At 43.1% G+C, this 13844-nt stretch overlaps 1 protein-coding gene across 1 annotated transcript in view; it reads left to right on the forward strand.

Annotated features, from left to right (window-relative positions):
• Pgm5 (phosphoglucomutase 5) overlaps positions 1 to 13844 on the forward strand; it is a 193203-nt gene that overhangs the window by 131103 nt on the left and 48256 nt on the right. The window contains exons 8-9 of the mRNA XM_052188060.1: positions 7133 to 7268; positions 11947 to 12130. Of these exons, the coding sequence (XP_052044020.1) occupies positions 7133 to 7268; positions 11947 to 12130 (320 nt within the window). The remainder of the gene's footprint in view (positions 1 to 7132; positions 7269 to 11946; positions 12131 to 13844) is intronic.

A 13844-nucleotide genomic window follows, 5' to 3' on the forward strand; every position in this document is an offset into this window, starting at 1 on the left:
CCACCTGATCAGCAGGAAAAAGAAAGAGGTTGGTGTATCTCTGAGTTTCAGACGATCAAGTACAGTGATTTTTCTTCCCTGTGGCCAGTGCTTGTAAATTTGGCTAGGTTGCAGAAGGGGTGAGCTGTTGTGATGACAGCATTATCAGGGCTGAGAGAAGGGTTTCTGCACAGGACTTCAAGAAATGGGCTATGTGCAATTTAATCTAGGTTGGGCAGAGCGTAGAGGTGCTGTGATTGACATTCCCAAGAGCCTCCTTGTAAAGTTGAAAATTGAAACTATTTTCTGCATTCTCTAGGAGCCACCACCCGCTGTGTTGGGAAAAAAAATCCTCAGTGTGGGAAGAATGTCTCCATTACACGACCCCTTTCCGTGGGGTTTTCTTGGGACCTGTTCCATTGACCACTCAGTTAATCCCATGAAACCTAACATGCTCCATTCTTTGGCCTGGAGGGTAAATTGACTAGGAATGAGTTAATAAAATAGTGTGTGTTACTTAAGCAATAGACACAATGCCTCGCACCCCAGTCCTTTATTCTCTACCCTGAAAAAGAAAGGGATGATTATAGTCCCTGTTTTGTAGATGAAATCACTATAGTTTAGGGAGAGTCAAGCCTCTGCCTAAAGTCATCTTGATCAAACGAGGACTCAAACTCAATCTTCCAGGTTCTCCAACACCTGCCCCTGATGTTCCAGTGATGTTAGTAAGTCTGTTCCCAAGGTCTTATTACTATTATTGTTATTTTGTACATATTTTGACTCTACATAACTTGTAGGATGGTGACCTACAGATGGCACAGCACCAGGATCTGACGGAGCTGGCTCCTGCCTTGCCACCCCTGCTATGAGTTTCTGTTGACCTGGAGGAACAGTTTTGCTTCTCTGCTCCTGTGTCTTCTCACATATGAGATAGATCTTTTCAGGCAGATGACTTATAGAGTTTCCCCCATTGGGACAGGTTAACTTGCTCTGGTTAGCCTTACTTTTAGGATGAAGCTAGTGGTCCATGCCTGGTCATTTATTTGTTCAGCAAACATTTCATTCATTTCTTTCGGGGATACACTGGGGAGAAGTTTCAGATGTCCGACTTTCTCCTGTAGAGTCTGCCAGGATCATCAGATTAGCTAGATTATGTTGTATGAAATATCATTAGTAGCATTGTAGGTTGCATACTGTTTGTCTATGACTACAACTCTTACTTATCAAGAACCATGGAGCCCACAGTGCAGAGGATGTGGGGGCAGCTGCTGCTGCCATGTGGCCTTTCTGAACTCAGAGCAAGTGCTGACTCTATTCCAGGCAGGTGAGCTTTGATCTCCCACAAATGAGCATCTGTACATTTCAGAGTGCTTATTTTTAGCATAGAATACATGCTATACATTATGTATAACACATACAAAAACCAATCATATAGTGACCATTTTTAGCGAGCCTTCCTTTTCTAGCAGATGTGAGAGAGCTGAATATAATTAGTTTGAAAAATGGACAAGAATTGTAGCACCATTCTTTGGTAGGCTCTGCAGTCTATCCGAAAGGGATGCTGATCCCCTGGCTTTGATTCATGGTCCTGCTGTTTAAAGAAAATAAATATCTCTGTCTTGGGAAGATGATACGAAGATGGAGAGAGTTTCGCCACAGCTGAATGAGAATTAGAAGCAAGCAGCTAGAAGCTCCTAAGATGTGGAGAGTGAAGAGGAAGGACTGCAAGTCATCCCTCTGGTCCTTAGGTGGCTGAGCTCCCCTCCGACCACGTGGTGACTCCACCTGCTCTCTTCTGGGTGCTCTCTTCACTGAGCTACTCCAGGAGTCAGCAAGTCTGAATAGGTTTTGTGTTGTGTTCCATAGCTGCCTGCAGTTGAAGTGGGTAGCTGGAACAGAAGCTGAGGGATGGATAGGGAAGGTGCGAAAAGAAGTAAGGCCAGGACAATGCTCACTGATCGAGGCCAGAAACTTTAATGGCTCCAGACCTTTTAACAGTTTGGGCAAACCCTTCCCCCCAGACTCTAGGCTGAGTTCCGGTGGAAGTTGTCTAGCTTCTCTTGGAGGTCCTCATCTTGACTGCTCCGGCAGCTGGGTGGGTCACCTGCTTAATTCAGGAATTCCTAGACCTGGAGGAACAATGAACTTAACCTTCACTGAGCTTCTCCACCCTAGGAAAAAAATTCCTGCTTTAACCTACTTCCTATTATGTCCTACAGGCAGATTCCTGCCCGAAGCCAGGGATTGTCCTTGACTAAAGTCAAACTCAAACCTCGTGCATGACTGCCCCAATATGGCTCTGTACAGTTTTGGAGCCAAGCTGCCCAGATTCAAATCTCTTTGTTATTGAATAGGTGTGTGACCTCATATCTTGACTCCATCCCTTGCCTATAATAAAGGGCTGTCAAATTGTAAGTCTTAGGAGAGATGTACGGAATGGCTGAGACTTGTGCCTGGTGCCGCAGTGTTATCTTAGAAGGGACCTCACTCAGCCTGGAATTCTGCTTTCAGAGCCACTGTGACATTTATATATATGTGTACTTGTATGGGTGTACATGTCACCTGTCATCTCGGGATTTTGTGGTGATGATAATATTGGTGACAATTGTGTGCGCATATATAATGGGGGAGGGCACATGTGTGTGGAGGTCAAAGATCAACTTTTGGGAACTGGTTCTTCCCTTCCACTGTGGGTTCTAGGGCTCATGTTCAGGCCATCAGACTTCTGTGGTAATGCTTTCACCCACCGAGAGCTCACACAGGCCCAAGGAATGTGGTTCTAAAGCTTGAAAAATTTCCAGGTCAGATTGGAGTAAAGAGGGATCAGTGATATCTCTGACAAGAAAATAGATCCCCCCTTTGTGCTGCCTTTTGCTGGAGTCTGGCGGGATAGAACTGTGCCTCCTGCAGGCTTGTGGGCTCTGGCACGATGGCTGTGGTGCAGGCTGGGCAGATGAAGGTTCATGGGCTTTTGTCAGGATGACTGGGATAGAAGAAAGGAAGCTCAGGGATACTTCTAGACTCCAAGTTAGGACTAAATTCTCCTTGCTTTGTCCCAACTGAATGGTAGGCTTTGGCTAAAGGATCAGCCAGAAGCTAGAGCAACCAAGCTCAGAAATGGTTCTGTATAACTTAGTAATAATACTGAGATTCACGATTCTTGTGGTTCAGTGCAGATTTGACTCAGTATCAATATACATGTGTGATGTTTTATTAATTTGCAATAATTTGTTTATTGTGTTCCTCAGTGCCCCCAAGGTAAGCCCTCCAACTATGAAAACACAGGAAGGACACAGTCAGGCACATTACAGAGGTAAAGAAGCCTATCTCAAAGTGCCGTGTACTGGATGAATCTAACCACACAACATCCTGGAACACATATGTTTTAAATCTAAATTTTTAAGTATCATTGGCAAATTTAAAAATATAAGTTTTGAAAATACTCATGTGTTTAGTGTAGAAATAAAGCAAGGGGCAGAGAAGGAAAGCTACCACCACCCTCCCATTTGCAGAGTTACAGAACTGTTGCTAGAAATTCTGTTGTCCACCTGTGCCCCATATGCATCCATATGTTTCCTGCAAAAATGTGCTCCATATTATTTTTATTAAACCATTTTCCAGTTATTAAATTTGCATGAGCATCACCGAGTTCCTAAAGACTCTTGTTTAATATTTTGTTTCCGTGAGAGGTTTTCCTTCAGCTTTTTCACAATGACTCTGTTGTTCAACAATTGATACCTATGTTTGTAATTTTTCCCTCTAAGTTATTTCTGTGAGTGAATGTCTAGGAGGGTAAAGGATTAGAAAGAGAACAGCAGAGCCCAAAGGCTACCAGCGTGTTAAGGCTTTTGATCATTATCATCAATGACTGGATCAGGCTGCCTTCCTCTACACTGATGTTTTTTTGTTGTTGCTAGGACAGTTTCTTTTTAAGCCAACATTGGCTAGTGTGATAGCCTGCGAATGCTGCCCCGTCCTATTGGCTTTTCTTTGACCATAGTGAGACTGAACATTTGTTCAGATGTTTGCTGGCCCCTCATTATTTCCCTCTTGACAGTTGCTGGTTTGGGGTGTGGTTTATGGCTCACTGGCCTCAAATGCAAAGTGCTTGTGTGTGCCTTTCTCACAGCTGTCTATCGGGAGTACTCTCAGTGAATCCTGAAAACATTTTACAGTATGCAGGTTATTATCTATCTATCTATCTATCTATCTATCTATCTATCTATCTATCTATCTATCTATCTATCTAGTGTGCATGTGCATGTGTGTGTGTGTGTGTGTGTGTGTACATTTCCCCCTGTTCATAATAGGCTTTGAGTAAATGACTTGGTTCTTTGTATGTTCATATCCTTATGCAACTTACCTGCTGCGGATAGGGCACTGGAGTTCACTTGCCTTGAAGGTGTATTAGAGGACTCCACCCCATCAAGCACTGTGATCATCCAACGGAAACATCCGAATAACTGCAGCATCATGTCTTGTCTCTCTCACTTCTTCAATGAACTAGAGAGCACAGGGAACTTCATGGGATCATCAGCCTCTTATGACTCTTGGCAACCATTGGCCCTGCTGGCAAAGATGTCCAGGCCAGCTCACAAATTTCCTAGGCATTATCTGCAAGTGACCAGGGGTTTTATCCATCTGAAAGAACTCTGTGTCTCCGTGTCACTAAATTCTGACATCTTATCTTAAGGACTTAATAGCATCTAATGGTTCTATCTCTGGTAATGTGATCCAGATGGAGATCCAAGGTATGCAAAGCCCTTGTTTCAGGCAAAAGGGTACTTTTCTCCAGCCAGTAAGTAAAAGTGACTTTCCCCCTCGGCTATAAAAGGACAAGAGGATTTGAGATGATTGCACTGGGCTGGGTTTCCTTGGCTTGTTATTTTGGCAGCTGGCCATACTGCTAACCCTGAGTCTTCCAAATTTCTTCCTTTTTTTTTTTTTTTTTTTTAGCAGCATAAAGAACTTACTGGCTGAGACAAGTCTCTTTATGGTGTGATGATTAATGCCCAGGGTCTTCTTAAGCTGGAACCAACCACAGTGGGACACCCAACAGTGTCACTGGTAGACCATTGATCAGTGTGTGTTAAGAACTAGAGACTAAAATGTTGACTCTCTTTCCTGTTGATGTAAATTATTTTGCTGCCTTCTCTGGTTGCATGTTTTTCTCCTTGAGAGAGCATACTTAACATTCAGTACTCTCGGTACAACAACAATGGTAAACAAATAGTCTGTACTTTCAGCTTTAGTCTGCACAGATGTTTAACTGAGGAACCATTTTTGTCCCATTTTTAAGGTTTTAAGGTTTCCATGACATGAGTCTGCTTTGTTGATTTTTCTATGTCTATTTTGTCACCTTAAAATCAGAGTGAGCTTGTCCATTGTTGCTGCCATGATTACCATAAGAGATGGTCCACTTCTGGTCCCAGTCTCAATTCATAAGATGTTGCTATTGCCAGAGTCTGAGGAAGAAGAAGAAAGAAGCTCGTGTTAGTAACAGAATGATGTGTTTTAAAGCAAGTATTGAGGAATCAGTGTTGTAGGTACCTTATGAGAATTAACCCCCAGCCACAACCATTGAGATATCTCAGTCACTTCCAAATACTTAGGGATATTTAGTGTACCAGTTCCAGAAGAAGCTGTAGAAAGGCTGTATTATTACTGGGTTCTAGGCAAGTATAGCAAACAGAAATGAGTGGGTAAGGAAGGATATAAACACGCTTCTAGAATGTATCTTCCTCCCTTCACTACCTTTTAAAAGACAGTGGCTTACTATGTTCCCCAGGCTGATTTTGAACTTCCAATGCTGCCTCAGCTTCCTGAGTAGCTGGGAAATCAGGCATGCATCACCACCCTAGAGTCTGCCTTCTGAACTTGATTAGATTGTTACAGGATCACAAGATTGGGGATAGTGTCCTATTACGGATGAGACAATGAGGCCAGGAAAGATTAGTAACTTCTAAATGATGTTCCACACCTGGCAAGTAACAGAGAGGTTTCTTGGGATCCTCATTCCTGACCAAGAGACAGGCATTAAATGTACCTGCAGCACAAGCCTCTGGGGGCGTGCAGCACAGCGGACTCCCCATTAGGCTGCATGAGTTATTTGTATGAAAAATGCTTCCCTTTTCAACCCTGCCTCTAAGACTGTGGGGTTGCTCTCTGTTGGCTTGGATGCCTCCTTCTCCAGATGTCTGTGTGCATTTCCTCATCCCCACTGTCTCATTCTCAGGTGTGATCAACTCCTTGAGCTGGACCCTCACAACTGTGCTGGTCTCTAGGGTTGCCATAACTGTTGAGCACAAGCTGGTTGGTTTGCATGGGGGAAATGTACTCCCTCCCCGTCCCAGACTCCAGGCATCCAACATGAAGGTGCTGTCAGGGCGGTGCTTCCACTGAGGACTATGGTATAGACTCCCTTCTTGTATCTTCAGTTTCAGGTGCCTCTGTGTGCTTCTAAGATAACAGCAGTATAATTCCAGGTACTGCGTCCTATGCAGCCTGGGGCTATATGCCTTCTTTTCCATGTATTTTTGGACTTAGGACCCACCTAAGTCCAGGATGACCTTATTTCAAGACCCCTGACTTAATGACATCTGCAAGGACCATTTTCTTTAAATAAACCCACAGCCATAAGTTACAGAAGGATGTGTCTTCTGGGTAAACCACTACCTTTATTGCTGCCTGCTAATATCAGCATCTACTCTAATTTCTTCAAAGCATCTGTCTCTGTTTCATGAGTCATATTCTTCTGTCTGTTTTATTCTTGCCTGCCCCATATACTTGAATTCAGCCTGTGAGTAAAGAACTTACTTCCTTACTCCTCTATTCTCAGGATATATGGAAATGCGTAGATGATTATAGGAGTTGTCAATTATTTACTGAATAAAATAAAGAGTAAATGGTAACATTATTTCATTTTGGGTCTTCAATTCCTTCAACAACTGTTAGGATTTTTATTGTATTTTTTGTTACTATTTGAATTTCAGTTACATATTTTAAAGTGAAAAAGCCAAGTATATTATAATATACCAAGGCTGCATAGTGGGTCAATATATACATCCATTTCAATATATCTCCAAATTGCTAAAAGCTCTCTTTGCTTTTCCCCAGGAGAGAACTCTCAACAGAATCTCTCTTTTTGCCTTAGGGTCTGATCACCTCCGAGAGAAAGATGGCCTCTGGGCTGTCTTGGTCTGGCTGTCCATCATTGCTGCCCGGAAACAGAGTGTGGAGGAAATTGTTAGAGATCATTGGGCCAAATATGGCCGCCACTACTACTGCAGGTGAGCAGGGTTAGGGTCTCTGCATGTGACTTGAGAACTACACTTAGAGATGCTTTCTAAAACTGGTGGGCTAGAATTTGAGGAGCAAGCATCTTTTAGAAGCATCTGAGGGACTGGAAGACCCTGGCTACTTGAGAGTGTGTCAAGGCTATTAAAGAACAGATTGTACTTGCCCTGGAGATGTCCCTCTCTAATCTTTTCATAGAAACTATAAGGTAAAATGAGTGGTCATGCCAAGAGAGTATAAAAATGCGGAGCTTTGAGCCATCTCTTACGATCCACCAGAGCTGTGAGTCCTGCAGTCAAAGCAGACATATTTCTTGTTTGTCCCACAGCCATCTTTCTAAGGAGTGGGCAGACACAGAAGTCCATAGTTTGGTGGCTTTGGAATCTTCTTCTAACCTGGGACTAATCTCCACACATTAGGAGGGTTCTAACACGGCTGAGCTGGGGCTCTTTGCATGACCCACATGGTTCAGAAACCTCATTTTTTGCTAGACGCTTAGCCTTATGAAAAGAGATGCAGAGAAGGAAAATAGTACCTCCGAAGAAGCAAACAAAAGAATGGTCAGCCAGAACTCAGGATAGGTGGTCTACCTATGTCCTGTTGGTGAAGTAAGAAAGAGTAGGGACCTTCCAGGTTTTGCTACCTAGCTATGTGTACCAGGTGCCAGGTGTGTGCATCTCATGCCAAGCCATGCTTAGGGGAAAGGTGGCATAGAAGAATTGTTGACTATGGGCAACTATATCTGGGTTAGCCTCAGACTCCACGTGTTAAAGCAGAGATCATGGTTCATTCTGTGGCTCATTCTGCTTTGCTTGTTTGGAGTTATCAGTTTGGGGTGTTCAGTTGAGTTTCAAGGGCTTGAGGGGCAAAGAGCGTTAGATGTTTCCCTTATATGGTGGTTGTTTCTTCTTTGGAGCAGCCATTTACTTAGATAAATACCAGAGAATAAGGAAGACCAGGATGGTGCTTATTAAACTCTAAGGGACTGCAATGTTCTGGGAAAGCCAGACAATAGTCATAATAGCTTTGATGCCTGGCTAGTTATGACAACTAAGAATGTAACACTAAATAAACCAGCATATTATTTATTTAGTCATAAAACAGAAATTTTATGGTAGGATCTTGTCTTGTTCATCAATATTTCTAACATGGGCCACACCCCTCTCATTCTTGGGGAATTTTACTTATATATTTGTTTAATTTATATTCAAAGACTAGTTGGTATGAGAAATTCTTCTGTTGTATAAAGATATTATAAAGATTCCAACCCGATAAAAATTCACTGTGCTTGCCAGCTAGCAGGGAGATTAATCAGAGATGTGCTCTTCATAATTCGTGGGATGTCGATCTAGGTTCCTACCAGTGTTTTGAAGAAACGGTGTAATAATAAGTATATTTATAATATACTTCATGTTTTGTGGCCAAGAGCTTGTAATGCTAATTGCTCTTTTCATAACAATACCATATTAGAGAATACTATGCAATGGAGATTTGATTTCTTACAGGACATTGAACCGTACTTAAAATTTCTATCTAAAAAGATCACAGATTAAGAAGAAGGGCATAGGGAGCAGATACAGCAAAAGACAAATATTTCCTGCAAGTCCAGCAATTAGAAAGTCAGAGGGAGGGGGCTTTGAAGTAATTTGATGTCTAGTTGACAGTTTTCTTGTTGGGGATGAAATTGTAAAACAATTTCAGTGTCACTAATACTGGAATTAAAGTTGTAACTGAGAAAAGTCTCGATGTTCTTTGGGTAAGCCCCAGAAGCAGTTCTCCACTTAGAGGTTGTTTCTTTTAAAAGTGTGGTGCTGGGGGTGGTTCCTGGAGGGCTCTCAGGCTGGAGAGGAGAGGGAGGCCTCAGGAATGATTTGTGTGTGAAAATGAACACGAGGTTAGATGCTTGGGCATGATCATAGCTTTAGACTCAACATGGTCTTCCTCGTTAGTGAACGTTCTCAAGTATCAAACTTTTGCCTCGAAGGCTCTCCTGTCTTACCCATCTTCCTGCCTCTTTCTGCTTGCCTTGCTGTGTGTGTGTGTGTGTGTGTGTGATTTTATTTTAATCTTACCCTGGAGCTAGGCTGGCCTTGAATTCATGTTTAGTTCTCTTGCTGGAGTCTCTTAACTGTTAGACATACAAATGCACACTTCTAGGCCTGCCTCTTATATGGCCATCTCTAATGGGAATCCCACGTCTAAACACATTTGCTGGCAGTGTTGTAAGGACTTTCCTGTCATCTTGTTCCCAAAGCTGAGGAGGAAATACCTAGTGCAGGAGGAAGAAAAGGCTATGGTGTCGTTCCGTATCCCTCCTTTTGGCAAGTATTCTGATGCTTATTGACCGTCTTTAAAACCTTCAAGTTGATGAAAGTTGTAGCAAATATTCAGGGTGTCCATCTTTCAGCTCACTCTGAATAGTCTCTATAAGGCAAAGAGCCTCAAGGTGAAGCCCTACTGAAGGCAAGCGGGCTCAGCTGCCCCTCCTCCAGCTCCATTTGCAAATACCCATCCCTGCCATGGTGTGCCAGCTGGAATTGGAGACAAATATGTGATGTTTGGAGAGACAATTTCTTTGTATTAGTGACTAAGTGGGGGGGGGTGTGGACCAAAGAAACCAATGAGCAGATGTTTTTAAAGCTCTGGTGCCTGGTGTTGTGCCAGCTGTGTGGTATGCATCATCATATTTCAAACTCCGAAATAAACAAGCCAAGAATAATTTCAATCTTTTTATTTTTCTTCTGATTACCACCCCAGCCCTACTATTCGATTCGAATAGCTTGTGGCTAAGAAGGCTTCTTTGAATGGAACAATTGTGACATTTCTTTCAAGTTCTCTAGAGATTTTTATAGTGGGCTCAGTTCCCTTTACTCTCTCTTTTTGTCCCCCCTCCCTCCCCCATTGCTTCCCTCATCCCAGGCTGCTCGCATAGTTCCAGAAACAGCCCAGAATGAGAGAAGGAAGGTCTGGGCCTTCTTAGACTCACATTCTGAAGGGTGGGCAAAGGCAGACTAGAAATAAACAAACAGAGGTGCAAGACTGGGGGAACCCACAAGACAATGCAAAAGAAAATGTGCAGTGGTGACAGGTGAGGAGAGAAACAGAAGCTACCCAGGTGGATGGATGGATGCTCAAGAATGGTACTTCCAAGAGAGATGGAAAGGACCGGACAAGCCAGCTCTTTGAGTGTACCAGGCACAAAGAAGCCTAAGGACCATTGAGAAGGAGAGGACTGACAGCCAGGCCAAGGTGGCAGGAGCAGGTCAGGTGTCAGCATGAGAACTAAGGGGCAAAGCAGATTTATGAGGTCCCACTTGTCAATTCTTGATTTTAGAGCCTGAGCCATTGGAGTTCTGTTTAGGAAATCCCAACCCCTGGCCAATGAGTTCGAGGCTCTTTCCCACTTTCTCTTCTATTAGATTGTGGGTATCTGGTTTTATGTTGAGGTCCTTGATCTACTTGGACTTGGACTTTGTGCAAGGCGACAAATATGGGTCTATTTTCATTTTTCCACATAGCAACTTCCAGTTAGACTAGCACCATTTCATGAAGATGTTTTCTTTTCCTCCATTGTATATTTTTTGCTTCTATGTCAAAGATCAGGTGCCTATAAGTGTGTGGTTTTATTTCTGGGTCTTCAATTCTATTCCATTGATCAATCTATCTGTCTCTGTACCAATACTGTCATAAATAGTGTCTTAAATATGTTTGTCAATTTTTGTTTGTTTTGGTTTTTCAAGACAGGGTTTCTCTGTAGAGCCCTGGCTGTCCTGGAATTCACTCTGTAGACTAGGCTAGCCTCAAACTCAGAAACCTGCCTGCCTCTGCCTCCCAAGTGCTGGGATTTAGGGCATGTGCCACCACTGCCCAGCTTTGCCAGTCTTTAAATCTCTAACTTGCTCAACTACTATTTAACAAATAAAGCTTAGAATAGCTTCAAACACAATCCAACTCTCTCCCTCCGTGCCCCCCTCACAGACACACATAATTGATACACTCATATTCACAGAAACCAAACTATGAATAAAGCTAGAACACCTGACCTAACTAAGCCCATATCTTGTAGGTAAAAGTAAAATTTGAATAAAATTATTTCTTTGGTCAGAACCTTCTGTGAGATGTCTTTGTCCAGCATGTGGGTTCCTGCTCCAGGCTAGACTCTAGAGAGCCAGAGCTTGTCTCTAAGATAGCCTACTGATTTCTTTTAGTTAATTATCTTCAGTGGATAGGAAAGAGATATTCTCTCACTTTGTGGCATCAATTTTACAGATGTCTTCTTAGCTTCTTTTCAACAGCTTCTTAAACTTGAAACTAAACCTCATTAAATACTTACTGAGTCCTGGGCAGTGGGGGAGATGTGAAACGGAGTAAAGTCAGTTCAGATCAAGCTAAGCAGGGCAGGTTTGGATCCCACAGTGTGTGATAGACTGCGCTTGGTGTTTTGTTCTCAACATGATAGGAGTTTGGGGAGGGGCTTATACAAAAGGAGCCACATAATTTGAGTTTTATAAGGCTGCCATGTGGAGATTGCGTTGGAAAGGCTTTGAGGAGAAAGCAAGACCTATTATATGTGCTCCTCTGTGTCTCCTGGAACCAGATAGTGAGAGGCCCACTCAATTGCCCATCCTCTGATTGGGTTTTGGTTTCCTGTGTCCTGCTCTCCCCCAACAGGTTTGATTACGAGGGACTGGAGCCCAAGGCAACTTATTACATCATGAGGGACCTGGAGGCCCTGGTTACAGACAAGTCCTTCATCGGCCAGCAGTTTGCTGTGGCAAGCCACATTTACAGCATTGCAAAGACTGACAGCTTTGAATATGTGGACCCCGTGGATGGCACTGTGACCAAGAAACAGGTATTTGCGGGGGAGTCACTGAAACAGGTGGAACAGGCAAAGCTGGTGGGGCAATGGGTGCAGAGTCAGAGACGCCTTTAGGGGCGGTCTTCTCCGTGCTTTTCACTTTGAACGGCAGAGTTCTCCATCCAGGAAGAAGAAAAACAATAGATAATATCTGTGGTTAGGATTTTCCAGGGTAGGGAGGCTTCATTTTCTAATATCTTATGTCGTCAAGGAGCTGTGAGCGCTTAGATAACTTCAATGTGCCTGGCAGGGAAGGAACAGTTGGAAAGTTTGCCCAGAAATCCCACGTGGAAGGTGCATGGATAAATGCTAATCTCAGGCAAGTAGCAAAGCCAACCGCAGCTTCCATTGTGGTCTTGTCTTTGTAGATTGTGTGAGAAAAGTCGATGTCTCTACAATGAGTTTTCCTCTCCATCTTGTGTCTTTATTGGTTATGACAAGTCGTCACCCCTCTGGGAGCGCATCCCAGGCATTAATGTTTACAGAGTAATACAACCTGAATAATGTTGAGAGTGATTTCAGTTCTCAAATCTCCAGGGTCTTATCTTTTTATACATTCTTTGTATGTGCAGACAGTATCATAGGCAGATGCTGCAGGTGATTGTCACTAGATAAAATGCATCATCGCTATCCTACTATCCTAGAATATCCCTCTGCCGTCTTTGTTGTGACCATCTTGCATTCCAAACCCTGGTGCATTCTTTTTTATTCTCTTGGTATACAGCCTCCACTTGGCTTAGTTTTACAGTTATTTTTAAAATCCCCATCAAAATATCAGTCCTTTGAGATGGAGAGATGGCTCAGCAGTTTCAAGCATTTGCTATTACAGAACACCAGGCTTCAGTCACTAGCACCCACACAGCAGCTTACAACCTTCTGAAGCTTTAATTCCAGTAGCCCTAGTGCCTTCTTCTGGCCTCTGTGGGTACCACACATACCCATGATATACAGACTTACATGTAGGCAGAGCACTCATGCATAAAAAATAAACACAGGCAGTCCTTCATTCCACTGGTTCTTAATTGTCCACTTAGAAAGGCAAATATGGTCAAGAAAATCAGGATTTAGAAGTCAGGGTTGAATTGTGCCACTTGTGTGGAATTACAGGGCCTTGGTTTCGTAGGCCCATACTTCTCCATCCACAGAGCACTCATTGCACACAAGTGTTTCAGACATGGAATGAAATAGGGTAGAAAAATGTGTGAGATTTCCTCCCTATGACAGACAGAAGTGCTAGTTTTCCCCTCAATAGGGAGCACCCCATAATCATACGCCATGTTTCATTTCACTGAAGATGGTTCTTGCCTATGTATGGGCCTTGCTCTGTGATAACAGCAGTGAGTCAGCCCTCGGCGATGGGAGGCAGGTATTCATGTGACATCATTGAGTCCTTGTGCCTTCAAAAGTATTTTACAGATTTTTTTTCACTTTCCCTCTGGGCAAGCTTTCTCCATGCCCAAGGCTTATTTTGTTTTTGGTTGCAGTGAGATTCAAGAGACTTGAAATACATGTTTTCCAAAGTACACATCTGAGTCTATGGCTATAACATCCTGAAGCCACAGGACCCCTTCTTGTCTAAAGTATCCTCATGAAGTTTCTGTTCTCCGAAGAAAGCTTAGAACTATCTTTGGGGGGACAGGTCTAGAGACAATTACATTAATGTGTTTACTAGTCTAGTCATAGGAAGCTTGTCTGTCAAGACAATTTA

Source organism: Apodemus sylvaticus, chromosome 1 (genome assembly GCF_947179515.1).
Source record: "Apodemus sylvaticus chromosome 1, mApoSyl1.1, whole genome shotgun sequence".
Taxonomy (NCBI): domain Eukaryota; kingdom Metazoa; phylum Chordata; class Mammalia; order Rodentia; family Muridae; genus Apodemus; species Apodemus sylvaticus.